Raw genomic sequence first — 18,848 nt, 5'->3', positions numbered from 1 at the left:
ATCGCGTCATAATTTCCTTTCCCCCAGCTATAATTCTTGCCCTGCGGTATATACCTGTCCCTGCCCATCGCTAAGGTAAACCTAACCGAATTGTGATCACTATCGCCAAAGTGCTCACCTACATCTAAATCTAACACCTGGCCGGGTTCATTACCCAGTTTCAAATCCAATGTGGCATCGCCCCTGGTTGGCCTGTCAACATATACTGTGTCAGAAAACCCTCCTGCACACACTGGACAAAAACAGACCCATCTAAAGTACTCGAACTATAGTATTTCCAGTCAATATTTGGAAAGTTAATGTCCCCCATAACCACTGCCCTGTTACTCTCGCTCCTGTCGAGAATCATCTTCGCTATCCTTTCCTCTACATCTCTGGAACTATTCATCTAAAATTACTAATACTGATAAGATGCTACCACTAGGGATGGCGAAGCAATTCCTTTATTAACGGGATTCTTGCTCTAACATTGGTATTGATACACCTAATCTAAAGTCAAATGTATTAACCCAACATTAACATTCCTGGTGCTGACCCTACCCCATAATTGCTGGTGTTGCGACCTCAACAGAGACCATTCACTTTAAATCAAGAAATATCAGCGCCCCAGACTAATTAATGAATTATACAACAAGAATTCACGTTGTAAGACTTTTACTATTCCTTGAGCCTGCTGCGCCATTCAACAAGATCATGGCTGATCTGATTGTACCCTCAACTCTGCATTCCTGCCTAACCCCTATAACCTTTCACCCCCTTTCTTATCAAGAATCTATCTACCTCTGCCTTGAAAATATTCAAATACTCTGCTTTCACTGGCTTTTCAGCAAGAGAGTGCCAAAGACTCGCGAGCCTGAGAGAAAAAAAATCTCCCCATCGCTGCCTTAAATGGCTGATCCCTTAATTTTATACAGTGACCCCTAGTTCCAGTGTAAACCGTGGCACGGAGTCAACTCCCCCTTGGCCCCTTTATTCCCTTCACCCACTTGATCCTGGCCATCACGTGGGACGAAGTCCTATTAATTCAGGCTCAGGCTGGGTGTTTGGGATTCGGGGTTACAGGAGGCCACCCTCTACTTAACCCACCAGCTACAGTTACTGCCTTAGTACAAAGAGGAGGAAACTCAGTCCTTTCTTTAACTCTCAATTTACTTGCTTCACGTTGTTGTACAATGTAATAATAAGGCTTATACACTTGGTTAGACAAAAGCATGCAACTCAAACTGGGTTATACAGTTAATAACAAAGCTAGCTAGAATCGATAAGCACACCCACTAGGTTTCTCTGACCTTTCTCTGACCTAGTCACAGAAAACAAAGGATAATACCCGAAGAAGAGGAGGGCTGATGCTGGCCAGGCGTTTCATTCTCTCTCTCTTTTACGTCGTCGCCGCGTTGCTCACGCAGGGTCTTCCACTTCTGCGATGGTTGGTCTCCAGAGTTTATCGCTGGCTCTATGCCCGAGAATCTCAATACTTATTCTCTTTCTTATCTCTTCAAAACTGAGCTGTCTCTTTCTGGTTGGTTTAGGCCTGCTCACCTCGTTTGTATCTTCTCCTTATTGGCCCAGGTCCAAAGACCCCAGTAACACGCCATGTCCAAATAAGGCTCTAGACCTGTGATCTCTCCTTTGTCTTGTCACATAAATTATTTAGTTCAAACTCGTTTTTACCAGCACAGGCCAGTGTCTGAGCTCTGGTTCCTATAGTTCATGAACTGTTCAACAGTTTCCAACAGACTCTGTATTTCTTGCAGCCCCTGGCCAACACTAGCATCTCCCACAAAAAGAAACATCCTTTCCAAATCCACCCTTCAAGAACCCCCTGAATCTTATAAGGTTCAATCAAGTCTCCTCTTACCCTTCTAAACTCCAGCGGATACAAGCCTAGCTGATCCAACCTTTCCTCATAAGACAACCTGCCCATTCCAGGTCTTAGTTTAGTAAATTTTGTTTGAACTGCTTCCAAAGCATTTGGATCATTCCTTAAATAAGGAGACTGATATTGTGCACAGTACTCCAGATGCGGTCTCGCCAATGACTTATATAACTGAAGCATAACTTCCCTACTTTTGTATTCAGTTCCCCTCGCAATAAATGATAACATTATATTAACTTTCCTAATTACTTGCCGTACCTGCGTACTAGCCTTCTGTGATTCACGCACTAGGAAATCAAGAACCCTCTGCAATATCTCACCATTTAGATAATATGCTTCTTTTATATTCTTCCTTCCAAGATGGACAATTTCACATTTTCCCACATTATATTCCATTTGCCAGATCTTTGCCCACTCACTTAACCTATCTATAACCCTTTGTATCATCCTTACATCCTCTTCACAACTTACTTTCCTGCACATCTTTGTGTCAACAGCAAGTTTAGTAACGATACCTTCGGTCCCTTCATTCAAGTCATTTATATAAATTGTAAAAAGTTGAGGCCCCAGCACTGATCCTTGTGTCATATCATTGCTTACATTTTGTCAACCATAAAATGACCCATTTATGCTTGCTCTCAGTTTCCTGTTAGCTAGCCAATCGTCTGCCCAAGCCAAAATGATACCCCCTACACCATGAGCTTTTATTTTTCCGCAATTACCTTTGATGTGACACTTTATCGAATGCCTTCTGGAAATCTAAATATAGTACATCCACCAGTTCTGCTTTACCTACCGCACATGTTACCTTTTCTAAAACTGCAATATCTTGATTAAACATGATATCCCCTTTCACAAATCCATGTTGGCTCTACTTGATAACCTTGAATTTTTCCAAGTGCCCTGCTATAAAGTCTTTAATAATAGCTTCCAACATTTTCGTTATGATAGATGTTAAGCTAACTGGCCTGTAGTTTCCTGATGTCTTCCTCCCTCCCGTTTTGAATAAAGGAGTTACATTGGCTATTTTCCAATCAAATGGATCCGTCCCAGAATCTACAGGATTTTGGAAAATTAAAACTAACGCATCAACTATCTCACTAGGCACTTCTTTTAAGGCCCTAGGATGAAGTTCATCATAGCCTGGGACTGGTCAGCCCGCAGTTCCAACGATTTGTTCAGTACCACATACCTGGTGATTGTAGGTTTCTTTCTTACCCCCCTCCCTTGCATTTCCTGATTTAAAGCTATTTCTGGGATTTTACTTGATCCTCTGTGCTGAAGACCGATGAAAAACACCTGTGCAATTCATTTGTCATCTCCTTATTTTCCCTTATTAATTATCCAGACTCACTTTCTATAGGATCCACGCTCACTTGTTTAACACATATCGTTTTTGAAAAAAGGCTATGGAAACTCTTAATAAAACTCTTTCATATATCTAGCCAGCATTTTCTCGTAGTCCATTCTTTTTACCTTTTCGTTAATATTTTAGGCATTCTTTTTTTTTTAATATTATGTCCAATGTTCGGACCTTCTACCTATCTTTGTGAAATTATATATTTTTTTTACATTTGATACTATCGTTAACTTTTTAGTTAACTGCAGATGTCGGGTCCTTGACTTGGAATCTTTCTTTCTCGCCGGATAGTATCTATTCTCAAATATACCCCTTAAATATCTGCCACAGCATCTGTATTGACCTACCCTTTAGCCTGCTTCGCCAGTTCACTTTAACTAGCTCTAATTTCACTCCCTTATAATTTCCCTTATTTAATTATAAAATACTAGCCTTAGACTCACTCTTCTATCCCTCAAACTGAATGTAAAGTTCAATCATATTATGATCGCTGCTGCCTCGGGGCGCCTTCACAATGAGGTCAGTAACTAATCCTGTCTCATTGTTCAACATCAGGGCTATTATAGCCTGCTCTCTGATTGGCTCCAGACCATGCTGTTCCAGGAAGTTATACCGAAAACATTCTATGAACTCCTCAACTAGGCTACCTTTGCCCATCTGATTTTTCCAGTCTATATGTAGGTTAAAATCCCCCCCCATGATTATCACCGTACTTTCTGATAAGCACCCATTATTTCTTCCTTTGTACCCTGTCCTATCATGTGGTGATTGTTCGGGGGCCTGTCCCACAAGTTACTTCTTGGCTTTATCCTTTCTCATCTCGACCTAAACTGCTTCTACATCCTGGTTCCTGAACCTAGCTCATCTCTCTCTATTGTGATAATACAATCATTAATTAACAGAGTGACCCCTCCCCCATTCCCCACCACCTTTTCCGAGCTTCCAGTCCTTCCTAAATGTCACGCACCCTTCAAATTTGAGGTGCCATCCTGCAGCCATGTCTCTAATGGCTATCATATCGTATTTAGTTATTTTTATTTTCTCTATCAGTTCATCTGTTTTGATTTAAATGTTACATGCATTAAAATATAGAGCCTTTAGTTTTGTCGTTTTATTATTTTGTACCCTCTAGACTTGTCTGCTGATTTACTCTTAGATTTGTAGTAACTTTCCCTTCCTGTCATGATCTGTTTATCTTTTCCCTTATTAATAACTTTCTCTCTTGCCTTTACTCTACTGTTTGATTGCCCACACTCTTTAGTTTAAACGTCTCTCTACTTTTTTAGTCATGCAACTCGCTGGGACACTGGTCCCAGCACAGCTCATTGTGCACAGGTATTACAAAGGTATATGTGGTGCTGGACATCGCTATAAATAGAAACTTGCAATGAAACTGATGCAAGTACAAGGCCAATTTATTTCTGAAGCATAAAGTTGTGACGCAAGTCAAATTTCGACCATCCTTGCAATATAAATCCTTGCCATGTAGGACGCTGACTTCTTACTTGATTCAAAGGATGAAGGAATGTCTTTCCCGGGGCCTATGACTTCTTTGGCCACATGTGGATCTGTTTCCTTACCAATTTTTAATTCGACTTTTAATTGGAGTGTGTGGCACCTGTGCCAACAATAGTGCTTTCAAACATAGAAGCATAGAAAATAAGAGCAGGAGAGGACCATTCGGCCCTTTGGGCCTGCTCAGCCCTTCAAAAAAGATCATGCCTGATGGTTTAATTCAATTCCCTGTTCCTGCTTTCTCCCCATATCCCTTGATCCCTTTGGCATTAAGCAATATATCTATCTCCTTCTTGAATATATTTAATGACTTGGCCTCCACTGTCTTCTACAGTAAAGAATTCCACAGGTTCACCACCCTCTGTGTGAAGAGATTTCTCCTCATCTGGGTTCTAAATGGCATAACCCGTATCCTGAAACTGTAACCCCAGGTTCTGGACTCCCCCGTTATCAGGAACATTCTCCTTGCATCTAGCTTGTCCAGTCCTGTTTGAATTTTATAGGTTTCAATGAGATTCCCCTCATTCTTCTAAAACCTAGTGAACAAAGGCCTAATCGACCCAACCTCTCCTCATACGTCAACCCTACCATCCCAGAAATCAGCCTAGGAAATCTTCTTTGCACTCACTCCATGGCAAGAACATCCTTTCTCAGATAAGGAGATCAAAACAGCACGCAATACTCCAAATGTGGTCTCACCAAGGCCCTGTATATTTGCAGCAAGACATCCTTGCTTCTGTACTCAATTCCTCTTGCAATGAAGGCCAACATACCATTCGCCTTCCTAACTGCTTGCTGCACCTGAATACTTACTTTGAGCGACAGGTGTACAAGGAGACCCAGGTCTTGTTGCACCTCCCCCTTTCCCAATCTATCACCATTCAGATCATAATCCGCCTTGTGTGGATGAGTCTTTGGATGCCTGAGGGCTCGTGGGTGGATATGACACTACACAATCTATTTGCAAGTTATTTATTCCATCTACACAAAATGTCCATCTAATCCAATATTACTAGTGTTTACAAAACACGCTCAGTTGTAATTGTTGAGCATATTCTTCAACAGGGAAGAATTATGCAAAGTACTCATTCAATGTTCTGTCGTACCCAATGAGTCCTTTGTACCCTGCCTTTGAAAATTCTCCAAAGGACCAATATAGGCTTTGAAAGTTCTCTGTTGCTTTGCATGACTGACAAACTTTTCCCATTCATTCCATAATTGCCTGCAATCCTTTTTTTCACTATCAATTTAACTGATCTAATAGCAGACTTTGTTTTCAATTGTTATTCCTTATTCTCAACACCTTTGTAGCTGAGTATTAGATACCTTAGATTGAAAGAGCCATTTATGGTTAACTACTGTTCATTACTGTACATAAATAGTCATGCACCTTGGCTTTTCCTTCCCAAGCTTCTTTTGACTTTGGATATGTATAAGTCTTCCATACTTGTTTTACCTTGTTCTTAAAAAACAGTGCATTTGTATTCTACATTGGTCTGATCATCAACCAGAATCTTTAGCCAATATGATTATTTCCAGGAGAACAATGGGGCACAACGATTGCACAAGGAATACTGTCAACTCGAGTATAAGTGCAGGATTGCATTCATACTGGAGACATGATCACCGCTAGTGTAAGTGCAAGTGACCAATTGTACCGGAGATCACAGTCACTCCTCGTGTAAACGTGAGGGTGCCACTTATACTGGTGGAATGTGGCCAGCTTTAACATAAGTGTGAAGTGTCAGCAGTATAGGTGGAGAATCGGAACCTCTAATAGAACTGTTGGGGTACCACGAGTCTGGATCACTTCTAATTTATGTGTCATTCACAAATATCCTGTGGCACCATGGTCTTCAACAGTGGAAGTTGTCATGGTCCTGCAATTTATTTTTCAGAATATGCCTTTAAGGCTTGCAAGGGATCAGTATTGCTTTAAGAGATGGCAAGCCTCAGAAGTTATAGGAAGGTGCATTTTCGTTGCCTTGGAAACAGCCATTTGGAAACTGTGATTCAAAGGGTGCATTCTCAATACCATGGAAACAGCGACTGGGAGTGAGCCTGATGCGATACATTTGTAACAATTCAGTTTGAACTGGCAGTTAGTAAGACGGTTTGAACACACAGCTGTGATGAGCACACCTGAAAAACGAGCTCTTACCATTTAAGCTGAAGGGAGTGGATTTTAGTCTGTTTATTATCATCTCGCAAAGCTGATCCAGAGATCTACCAAATAGCACAGATGGCTCTGTCAGAAGCTGAGGTGAAGGCGTTCTGGAAGGCATATGGCAAATGTGGTTTTAAGGAAGAAATGGAGACCGCCTCATAGACCTGCTGACGAAGACTGGAAAGTTGTCGAACAGATCATAGTACCACCTAAATATCGCCAAGGATTATTAAGGTTAGCACACGACATTCCTTTTTCAGGACATAAGGGAATTCAGAAGACTAAATAACATGTAAGCAAGCATTATTACTCGCCAGTTCTTACAAAGGATGTGAGACAATTTTGTAGGGCATGCCACACCTGTCAAATGGTGGGTAAACCACATCTACTATAAAACCAGGGGTGGAGGTATTAGTGTTGTTACCGTTACAGGGAGAACCAGTGAAAGCATGGTTCAGTGGCTGTTATAGAGTGATCGAAAGAGTGAGTAAGGTTGATTACTTGTTTGACACCCCTGATCACCGGATGAAGAACTGGTTGTGTCACATTTACTTGCTCAAACCATATTACCACAGGCAGGAGGATAAGCCAGTACAGATATGTGAGGTATTAGGGACTGTGGAGAAGGAAAAGGATAGTGAGGATGAGGCAGATGTAGGCTGAGGAAATTCTCAGATTGAACCTCCAACTATTCAATTAGCGAATTCAGAGTGGCTCGGAAAATTAAACAATAGGCCTTTACACTTGGAGGCAAAACAGCGTGAAGTCCTAACCAGGGTTCTCACAATGTTTCAAAAGGTTTGTAGGGATAAGCCAGGATGGACAACCTTAGCCACACATGATGTTTTAAATAATATGTTAGCCGATCTGTGGAACAACGGGGTTGAATTAACAGTGCGAGAGTCCCACCACAATCAGAATCTTATATTTTGATTGGGGGCTTTTTCAGGAGCAGTCGGTCGTAACAAAGTGTAGGAAGAGCTGGTACGAGAGGAGCACAGCAAAATTTAGGGTCATTGCAAGGGGACCGCTCATCCTGGAGGAGGATTGACACCTCTACTGTACGTGTAGAAACCTATGAATAGCGGAGGTGCATAATCACCCCTAATGCAATTATAGAGTAGGAAAGATGCAGCACGGTCACCAATAGCATAAGTGCAGACCTCCACTCGTCCCTAGTCCTGTCAGAGCACACTCACCTCTAGCATAAGCATAAGGCACCACCAGTACAAAAGAAGTATGATCACTTTGAGACTACATGTCGGGGAACAGTAACACCAGAGGAGCACTGTCACCTGTACCGTAAGCCGAGGGTAACATTAGCACTGGAGGAGAAGACCAAATTCTAGTGTATGCTTAACGGTAAACACCAGCATTGGAGGAGAATTTTCATCTTTTGATTCAATGTAAGTTTACTACTAGTGCTCGAGGAGCATGCTCACTTCTAGTTTAACTGTCAGAGTATCACTGGTACTGGAGGAACATGAACACTTCCAGTTAAATGTAAGGTGCCACCAGTGTTGGAGAAGAATGCTCAATTCCACTTTACATATAAGTCTACCACTACTACTAGGGCAGCATGTTTACTTCTAGTATAAGTGCACAATAATGCGAAAGAAACACAGTGACTTCTAATTTAAAAGTAAGCTTCACAGAACCACTGGAGGAGTATGGTCACTGCTAGTTTAAGTGTTTAGGTACCACTAGTACTTGAGGAAAACAGGTTATATATTACCAAAAAAATCCCGAGACTGCGGAACATTTCCAGCGGATTGGAAGTTAGCCAGTGCAACCCCATTATCCATGAAAGGAGGAAGAGAGAAAGCAGAGATCTCTAGGTCTCTTAGTCTGACGTCGGCCATTGGCAAATTGTTGGAATATGTTATTAATGGAAGTCGTAACAATGCACTTGGAAAATCATAAGCTGATCAAATAGATCCAACATAATCTTACAAAAGAGAACTCGTGGTTGAGAAATTATTAGAGTGCTTTTTTTTTTCAGGATATAACCAGTCAGATCAATGAAGGGTCGCCAGTAGATAGTGGTATACTTCGAAATCCAAATGGTAAGTTGACGCACACAATGTTAACAAGCAAGATAAGGCATCGTGGAGTTTGGTGAGTATATGCAACGCTGAATTAGATATATTTTTGTTTTTTCATAGAGTCCAAGGTACAGAGGAGCAGGCGGGCAAGTGGAGTTGAGGTGGAAGATCAGCCATGACCGTATTAAACAGCAGAGTAGGCTCGAGACATTCTATGATTTACTCCTGCACCAATTTCTTTTTTCTTGTGGTCGCATCTATTTTTAAGTGTTAAGGTGCCACAAGTACTGCAAGAGAATGACACTGATAATATAACTGTTGGAAGTCAATACTACCGGAGGAGCATTTTTCAGAGAAGTTTGGAGCAGAAGTAATTTTGACAAGGATGGTCCGATCTATTACAGGTTTAAGGCACCTGTAACAAGGTAGAAACATTGCCCCTTCCATGTTAACTGCAGGACTATAACTAATACCGGCCATAACAATCACCTATAGTGTCAGTGTCGGGCAGCATGGTCACCTCCAGTTGAAAGTTGAGAACAACTGGTCTGCGCTGTGATTACTAAATTAGTTTTCAGAGCTCCACTATACAAAAGAACACAGTCAGCTCCACTGTAGGTACAGGCTACCAGTCGTACTGGAGGAGCACTGACACAACTAGTGCTGCAAACCTGGCATAGATTCTAATGTGGATAGGCTGTTAGGCATCGTTTCTGGAGGGCTTCCCTGGAGTTCAGAAGAGTGAGGGGGGATCTCATAGAAACCTATAAAATTCTAATAGGACTTGACAGGGTAGATGCAGGAAGGATGTTCCCGATGGTGGGGGAGTCCAGAACCAGGGGTCGTAGTCTAAGGATACGGGTTCAACCTTTCGGGACTGAGATGAGGAGAAATTTGTTCACCCAGAGAGTGGTGATCCTGTGGAATTCGCTACCACAGAAATCAGTTGAGGCAAAAGCATTGTATGTTTTCAAGAAGGAGTTAGATATAGCTCTTGGGGCGAAAGGGATCAAAGGATATGGGGATAAAGCAGGAATAGGTAACTGAGTTGGATGATCAGCCATGATCATAATGAATGACGGAGCAGGCTCGAAGGGCCGAATGGCCTACTCTTGCTCCTAGTTTCTATGTTTCCATGACTTGGAATAGTTGGAGTGAAATCATGACAGTGCCAGGACAAATAGTGCAATGAAAGCTTTCACCAGTCCTGCAGAAACAAGGTCAGCACCCGTTCTAGGAGAATCAAAATCTCAATTTTGAAGAATGCTTGATTTGAGTTTTTTTTATTACTTTCCAATAACCATAACACCCACATGTCTCAATTTGAAATTGCAGGTTAAAAGCACAATTATTGGTTTAATAACTGTAACAAATAGTGAATATGATTTATGATGATTGACTCCCGGGCAGATTGGTGTGTGTCTAAATATAAGTCCCCCTTTATTGCCTCGGCAATGTGCCATTCATTGCTTCCTCTGTTGAAGAATTCGTCCATTGTCAGAAGAAATGGGGTAACAAATATTCTGCTCATTAAAGAGATTCACTACCCGTTTCTCGCAGGCATCCATGTTCTCGCTGAGCCATCGTAATCTGTATGTTGTTAATCGGTGCTAACTTTCTGCCTGCTCATACCAATATTTAATGAGATAACGTATTTCCTTATGTCAGCATTAAACAGCGGGTAATGAAATGGAATCAACTTCTGAACGATGAGTCTGCATTTTCCATGTTCCCCTTAATCCAATAATTTTATTGATGTTACAATGTGCTTTGAACCACAACACAAGGATTTGGCGGATTTCCGGACCAGCTTGTTGCACTCTGCAGAGTGAACGCTGCAGCAGTTCATTAATATGTGTGGCTTACATTCCCAGTTAATGGCTCCAATCTTATTCTTTCTCTCACACTGCTCCGGGTTGGTAATCGAACTGAATGAAGAAAAATGTTTCACAGCAAGTGTTTCCATACATATTTAAACCAGGTGCTAGAAAATTACTTCTTTCATCTCTCTTTCTTATCAGCAAATTTTGTTCACAATTATGTTTCTATGCCGAGGACAATGTGGACTTTCCAAGTGTATTCCCAGCTACATGGTGGCTATGGCAACAGACCTGCTGGTCAGCATAATCAACGTAATGATGTATTGTATTTTCACTTATAATTTTCCACTTTCATTCCTGTCCCACAATACTGTGTGTAGGGTTATTCCATATGGATGAACTGCAACAATTGTTTATCCCTGTCTGGCACAAAAGTAAAACGGGAAAGGTCGCCAAACCATGGCTTACAAGGGAAATTAGAGATAGCATTAGATTCAAGGAAAAGGCGTGTATGTTTGACAGGAAAAATAACAGACCTGAGGATTGGGAGCAGTTTTGCATTCAGCAAAGGAGGACCAAGGTATTGATTAAGAAGGGGAAAATAGACTATGACAGCAAGCTTGCAGGGAACATAAAAACTGACTGTAAAATTTTCTATAGGTAAGTGAAGAGAAAAAGATTGGTGAAGACAAATGTAGGTCCCTTACAGTCAGAAACAGGGGAATGTATTATTGGGAATAAAGAAATGGCTGGCCAACTAAATGCATACTTTGGTTCTGTCTTCACAAAGGAGGACACAAATATCATAACAAAAATGTTGGGAAACACAAGTCTTAGTGAGAGAGAGGAACTGAAAGAAATTAGTATGAGTAGAGAAATGGTGTTGGGGAAATTGATGGGATTGAAGGCCGATAAATCCCCAGGGCCTGATGGTATGCATCCCAGAGTACTTAAGGAAGTGGCCCTAGAAATAGTGGATGCATTGGTGGTCATCTTCCAAGATTCTATAAACTCTGGAACAGTTCCTACAGATTGGAAGGTAGCTCATGTAACCACACCATTTAAAAAGAGAGGTAGAGAAAAAACAGGGAATTATAGACCAGTCAGCCTGATGTCGGTAGTCGGAAAAATTCTAGAGTCCATTATCAAAGATTTTATAGCCGAGCACTCAGAGAACACTGGTAGAATCGGGTAGAGTCAGCATGGATTTACGAAAGGGAAATCATGCTTGACAAATCTACGAGAATTCTTGGAGGATGGAACTAGTAGAGTTGATGTGGATGTGGTTTATGTGGACTTTCAGAAGGCTTTCGACAAAGTCCCACATAAGAGATTAGCATGTAAAATTAAAGCGCATGGGATTGGGGGTAGTGCATTACAATGGATAGGAAATTGGTTGGCGGACAGGAAACAAAGAGTAGGGATAAATGGCTCTTTTTCTGAATGGCAGGCAGTGACTAGTGGTGTACCACAGGAATCGGTGCTAGGACCCCAGATATTCACAATATACATTAATGATTTAGATGAGGGAACTAAATGTAATATCTCCAAATTTGCAGATGACACAAAACTGGGTGGGAGGGTGAGTTGTGAGGAGGATGCAGAGAGGCTTCAGGATGATTTGGACATGTTGAGTGAGTGGGCATACACATGGAAGATGCTGTATACTGTGGATAACTATGAGGTTATCCACTTTGGTAGCACAAATAGGAAGGCAGATTATTATCTGAACGGCGATAAACTGAGAGAGGGGAATATGCAGGGTATTCTCGTACACCAGTTGCTGAAGGTAAGCATGCAGGTGCAACAAGCGGTAAAAAAGGCAAATGGTATGTTGGCCTTCATAGCGAGAGGATTCGAGTACAGAAGCGGGGATGTCTTGCTGCAATTATACAGGGCCTTGGTGAGGCCACATCCAGAATATTGTGTGCAGTTATAGTCTCCTTATCTGAGGAAGGATGTTCTTGCTATAGAGGGAGTGCAGCGAAGGTTTACCAGACTGATTCCTGGGATGGCGGGACTGATGTATGAGAAGAGATTGAATCAGTTAGGATTATATTCGCTGGAGTTCAGAAGAGTGAGGGGGGATCTCATAGAAACCTATAAAATTCTAACAGGACTTGACAGGGTAGATGCAGGAAGGATGTTCCCGATGGTGGGGGAGTCCAGAACCAGGGGTCATAGTCTAAGGATACGGGGTAAACCTTTCAGGACTGAGGTTAGGAGAAATTTCTTCACCCAGAGAGTGGTGAGCCTGTGGAATTTGCTACCATAGAAAGCAGTTGAGGCCAAAATATTGTATGTTTTCAAGAAGGAGTTAGATATAGCTCTTGGGTCGAAAGGGATCAAAGGGTATGGGGCAAATGCCGGAAAAGACTAATGAATTGGATGATCAGCCATGATCATAATGAATGGCAGAGCAGGCTCGAAGGGCCGAATGGCCTACTCCTTCTCCTATTCTCTATGTTTCAATGTTTCTATACATGAGAACTGTCACCCTTGGTGTGTCTGTTTGGTTCACCATTTCCTTCATATTTGACCGATATGCAGCTCGTTGCAACCATGTGTTTGAAACAAATAATGCACAGAAAGAGCTACATCCGTGGTCATAGCAACATTTTCTGTTCTGAGTTTGCTAAAGAACATTCCATTTATGTTTAGATTTTAATGGCAGGAAATAATTACCGATGTCCCGTGAAGCTGCCCGTCAAGTGTGGTTTTCTTTACATCACCTCTGGCTGTAGAGTTCTTCTGGTTTCACAGCGCCTGGCCAGTTGGACTTCCTTTTACTTTAATTGTCTTGTTTAATTTTTTGACAATCAGACATCTTTAAGTGGCAAACAGAAACTGCAGCGAATTCCGGGGCCACGGGCATCAGTGTGCATCAGAAATGTAGAATTAAATGAAGTATATTTACTCTTTCCTACATTGGAAAGGCTTTGGGGAGTCAGGAGGTGAGTTACTCGCCGCAGGATTCCTAGCCTCTGACCTGCTCTTGTAGCCACGATATTTATATGGCTACTCCTGTTCAGTTTCTGGTCAATGGTAGCTCCGAGGATGTCGATAGTGGGGGATTCAGCGATGTTAATGCCGATGAATGTCAAGGGGAGATTGTTAGATTCTCTCTTGTTGGAGATGGTCATTGCCTGGCACTTGTATGGCGCGAATGTTACTTGCCACTTATCAGCCCAAGCCTGGATTTTGTCATGCTGCATTTCTACACGGACTGCTTCAGTATCTGAGGAGTCACAAATGGTGCTGAACATTGTGCAATCATCAGCGAACATCCCCACTTCTGACCTTATGATTGAAGGAAGGTCATTCATGAAGCCGCTGAAGATGGTTGTGCCTCGGACACTACCTTGAACTCCTGCTGTAATGTCCTGGAGCTCAGATGATTGACCTCCAACAACCACAACCATCTTCCTTTGCGCTAGGTATGACTCCAGCCAGCAGAGCGTTTTCCCCCTGATTCCCATTGACCTCAGTTTTGCTTGGGCTCCTTGACGCCATGGTCGGTCAAATGCTGCCTTGATGTCAGAGTGGAGGGTAAACTGGAGCGGTTAGAACTGATTGCACTGAATTATTAAGGCCTCGGTTATAATTTTGATGTAAGCAAATGTCTGTAAACAGTGATGTTAATGTTGCATTGACAAGTCAATTCTGTCCTGTCTCCATCATGAGACAATGATCGGGAGAAATCGCCCTGCTCTATTGTTCCAGGAAACAATAGGTGACAGAATCTAATGGAGAGACTAACGCCTGTTACATTCACATCAAGACTGCAAAGTAATTAACAATGAACGCGATTGTAGAACGCTTTTCTTCTACAGGAAAGGAAACTTATTTGTTAATGAAAATCACCCATCTCATTCCAGTAACTGAGGGTTACGTTACTTCATGCGAACGCCCACATGTTCTATTCCACTGCTAAATCTCAGTGGAGGAACAAAAATATAAGAGCATGTTTTCTGGTACCAGCTTATTTTCATAGAATAATCTATATTTTTATTCGTAACAGGAAGACAGCCATTCCAAAACGGAAAAAGGACCATAACTGAGCTGGAGTTAGATAGGGATTCGTTATGATCTTACTGAACTGTGGAGCAAACTCGAGGGGCTGAATGGCCGACTCTTGCTCCTAGTCCATGCTCTTATTATGAATGTTTGGTTTGGTTTCACAAATTTTAAACACATTTCTTAATAAATATCCAAGGAGATTTCACCAACGCCGTCAACTCTTTCCTGAATTTCGTTTGGGTCGCTGCATAAATACACGTGTTTACAGAGGAACTCAAATACATGAACAGATATCCGCTTTCAGTTGCAATATAGCCAGGGGCTGTATTCTCACCATCGTATCGCGTGGTGCTTGCCAGTCTGGTCGTTAAATAGCTCACGGAAACTGGCAGCCACAAATGAATAAAACTGCCCGATACAGCGAAGAGTAAAATGATGGATTTCCTTCGGTTCTCTACCTCTGGATCACTTCGGTTGTCGCTGTTGAGTCTCCGGAGTCTCCTCCGGGCTCTACTGGCTGCGAGAATGCGTCTGACTGTCAAACAATTACACAATAATATCAAAGCAAGAGGAAGCCATGGAACTAAAATGCTTTCTAAACAGGAGAAGGCTACACCTGCAGGCGATGAGAAAAACTCCACTCTGGAACGGCAGTCCCAGGAAACATTGTTAATTATTCGCTCAGGTTCAATCACAAAATAAAACGGGATGTTCTTGAAACAGAAAAAAGCAGTGACGGCTGTTATAACCACGGCCGCCGTTCTCAAAGTGCAATAGTTTGTTTCAAACTTCCGACAACATATTGCTACAAATCGGTCAAATGTGAACGAGACTGTAAGCCACACCGACGTGTGTAACGTGAAATTACATATGTGTGCAATGAACTTACAAACGGCAGTGTCGGACAGGAATGAACATGGAAATCGAAAGCTGAAAATCTGCACCACTATTACATGGAAGATTAATAACAGTAGATCTGCTGTTGCCATGGCCATCATGTAGACAGAGATACATTTGGAAAGGCCGCAGTTTCCTCTGGAGATAATCACGATTGCCACTAGGTTCGCTGTTACAAAGTGGGAGAAGCGCTAAATGAGAGGGACACTCAGATAACTGTCATAATTTGAAATGTTCAGAACTTTTCTGACTGAAAGTTGTGCACATGGATACGTATAGATTGTTAACTAAAATCAAAACGATAATGGAACAACCAGCAGAGAAGTGAAAATCATCCCTTCAGCTAACTTCAGTCTAGGTCAATTTGTAAATATAATTTCACAGCATTATCTGGAAGACCAAAATTCAAAGAAAACATTCAATTGAGACATAAACAGTCAACATCGGTGGAAATATTGCTCTTTTTCTCTTTCTGGTGCTCCGATGGAGCTGCTGGCGGTCTGAGCAGGAGCTGGTGGAACCTAAAAGTTTATTTGCTGTCGAAGGGAGAGAAGCAGTTCCTTGAACAACAAAATATTACTCCAAATATATTTCAGAAACTCTTATTGAAATCAGATTTTGTTTGGTGATGCAAGTGCTGTAAAAGGGCCGGGGTATTTGTCACCTCCTCGGTCAGCCTGGGATGAATGATGAGTGTCCGGTCGTCATGGTCTACTGAGCAGAAGAGCATCTCACCGGCCGAGCCAACTGGTCGTACTACCGTTGATATTCACCAACTTATCCCTGAAGATAAATGAGTCTGCAATGCAGATCATTTCGGAATCCATTGCCTAACATTAGCAGAGAGATCGCCAACAAATACTTATCAAGAAGATATATCGACTTACCGGGAACACCAAAGGTTGCGAGGAGAGGATAGTAAATTTCTTTGATCTGATGAATTATTAGCCAACCCATTTCATAAAAGTTTGTGTGAATTCCACCTGTATTTGCCTTGCTGACTGGAGTGAATCTGAGATCCGTGAATGCTCCCCCTTTAAAGAACAACTCCGGCTGTCTTGAAAAATCAGCTTACACAATCATTAAAATTTATTACCATCAACTAACAAAGAATTTTCCCCTTCAATGTACCCGGACTGCCAATGGGGAAACTGTGCACCAAACTCCATCAAGCTCCATAAAAATGAAGGATTTTTATTTACTCCCAAAGGGAATATGCTCAGCAAATGCGATGCAAACCCTGCAGGGAATAACGCTCCCAGCACTGTGTTAGGCTCTTGGGGTCCCATCTCATTCTATTACATATACACTCATTCTATATATAATGAGAATATGTTTTGCACTGTAATGATGACTGCTGATGACTCCACTCTTCCGTTGCTGGTGATGAATTCTTTCTACCATTACTGCTGGTGATCCTCCTCTCACACTGCTGATGGTGACTTCATTCTATAATTATTGATGGTGGCACTCATCTGACATCTATGGTGGTGAATTCTCTCAAACGTTTATAGGAGAAATGCTGGTGATCCTACTTTAGTAGTGATCCTGTGGTGATCTTATTTAATCAAAACTGTTGATGACTGCGAATCTAAAATTATGAGTACTGATAAGATGCTACCACGAGGGATGGTGACGGAATTCATTTATTGATGTTTATCCTGCTCTAATATAACTATCGATATGGCTAATCTAAAATCAAATGTATTAACCCCAACATTAACATTCCTGGTGGTGACCATACACCCACATTCCTGGTGTCATGACCTCAACAAAGACCGTTAAAGTTAAAACAAGAGATATCAACTCTCCATTCCAATTAAAGAACTAGATCACGAAATGAAGAATCAGAGTAATGCGGTGGACTCTTAACTGCCTCCTGAAATTCCCCATGAAGACACTCACTTCCATCAAACAGCTGAAAATAAATAATACATGCATACAATCGGACGGAGCACTCGGTCTCATCCTAGAGTTTCAGACACAGCAATTGCAGACGAAGCCCACACGACTCTGCAAAGTCCTCCTCACTAACACTGGGGGACTTGTAACAAAACTGGGAGAGCTGTCCCAGAAAATAGTCAAGCATCATGGTTCTACTCACAGAATCATGCATTGCGGGCAATGGACCAGGCTCCCATCACCATCCTTGAGTCTCTCCTGTTCCATCCGAAGGTCAGGCCTACCAGAGGCGACGGCACTCCAGTATCTTGTTGGGAAAGAATAGCCCTGAGAGTCTACAACATTTACTCCAGATCCCATACTGTGTCGAGGCACCTGGTCAACCAGGGGCAAGGGAACCTCTAACTTACTACACCTACCACCCTATCTCAGCTGGAAAAAGCACGAAGGGCAGGAAGAGCAGAGAATGCACTCTGAGTGTGGGACTTTAATGTCCATCGCCAAGAATGCCACTCTAGTACCGGTAATGGATTTAGCTGCAGATGGTGCACACCACCGACATTCCACTTCCATTGCCACTTAATCAATGGCCTTCCCTCCATCAGAAGTGGGGATGTTCGCTGATGATTGCATAATTTTCATCACCATTCCAGCTCTCCAGATGCTGAAGCTGTCCGTGTTAATATGCAGCAAGACCTGGACAACATCCAGGCTTGGGCTGATAAGTGGCGAGTAACATTCATACCACACAATTCCATCTGTAACAAGAGAGAATCTTATCATTTCCACATAACTTTCAATGGCTTTATTATCCTTGAAACCCCCACTATCAACATGACCAGCGACAGAACTGGACCATTCACATAATTACTGTGGCTACAAGACCGGGACAAAGACTGGTAATTCTGTGGCGAGAAACTCACCTCCTGGCTGTCCAACGACACTCAAGTAGCTCGACGCTATCCAGGAGCAAGCAGCCCGCTTGATTGGCACCCCATCCACCATCTTCAGCATTCTCTCCATTCATCACCGATGCACAGTTTTCTCCTCATAATTCAGTGCATCTCAATTCAATCTCCCCTTGACCAACTTGGACAGATAAACAACAAACACTTCCTTCTATGTAAATAATGTTTTTACAAGCATCAAAATCTCTCTTTTCGCCTGATATATTTCTCTCTCGGGGTTTAAATTTATTGTCAATCTGATTTTACAGAGACCAGGAGAATTATTGCTTTCCTTTTCT

General features: G+C 42.1%; 1 protein-coding gene across 1 annotated transcript; it reads right to left on the bottom strand.

Moving 5' to 3' along the window:
• Positions 1-14,970: 14,970 nt before the first annotated feature.
• LOC137345156 (probable G-protein coupled receptor 139) lies at positions 14,971-18,629 on the bottom strand. Its single transcript, XM_068008623.1, has 3 exons — positions 18,526-18,629; positions 16,588-16,757; positions 14,971-15,869 (listed from the first exon to the last, which is right to left on the bottom strand). Exons 1-3 carry the CDS (start codon positions 18,627-18,629, stop codon positions 14,971-14,973), a joined length of 1,173 nt encoding a protein of 390 aa, XP_067864724.1.
• Between the last annotated feature and the right edge of the window lie 219 nt (positions 18,630-18,848).

The sequence above is a fragment of the Heterodontus francisci genome, chromosome 28, assembly GCF_036365525.1.
Source record: "Heterodontus francisci isolate sHetFra1 chromosome 28, sHetFra1.hap1, whole genome shotgun sequence".
NCBI classification, from domain to species: Eukaryota; Metazoa; Chordata; class Chondrichthyes; order Heterodontiformes; family Heterodontidae; genus Heterodontus; species Heterodontus francisci.
This window is presented reverse-complemented; position numbering and strand designations above follow the sequence as displayed.

Excerpts from the sequence above, each read along its gene's own strand:
- LOC137345156 (XM_068008623.1), bottom strand. The coding sequence starts at position 18,629 with ATGAATGGAGAGAATGCTGAAGATGGTGGATGGGGTGCCAATCAAGCG. Across the intron at positions 16,758-18,525 it reads TGTCGTTGGACAGCCAGGAG|ACAGCCGGAGTTGTTCTTTA; the intron begins GTGAGTTTCTCG and ends TGATTTTTCAAG. Across the intron at positions 15,870-16,587 it reads CGCAACCTTTGGTGTTCCCG|CGAACCTAGTGGCAATCGTG; the intron begins GTAAGTCGATAT and ends ACTTTGTAACAG.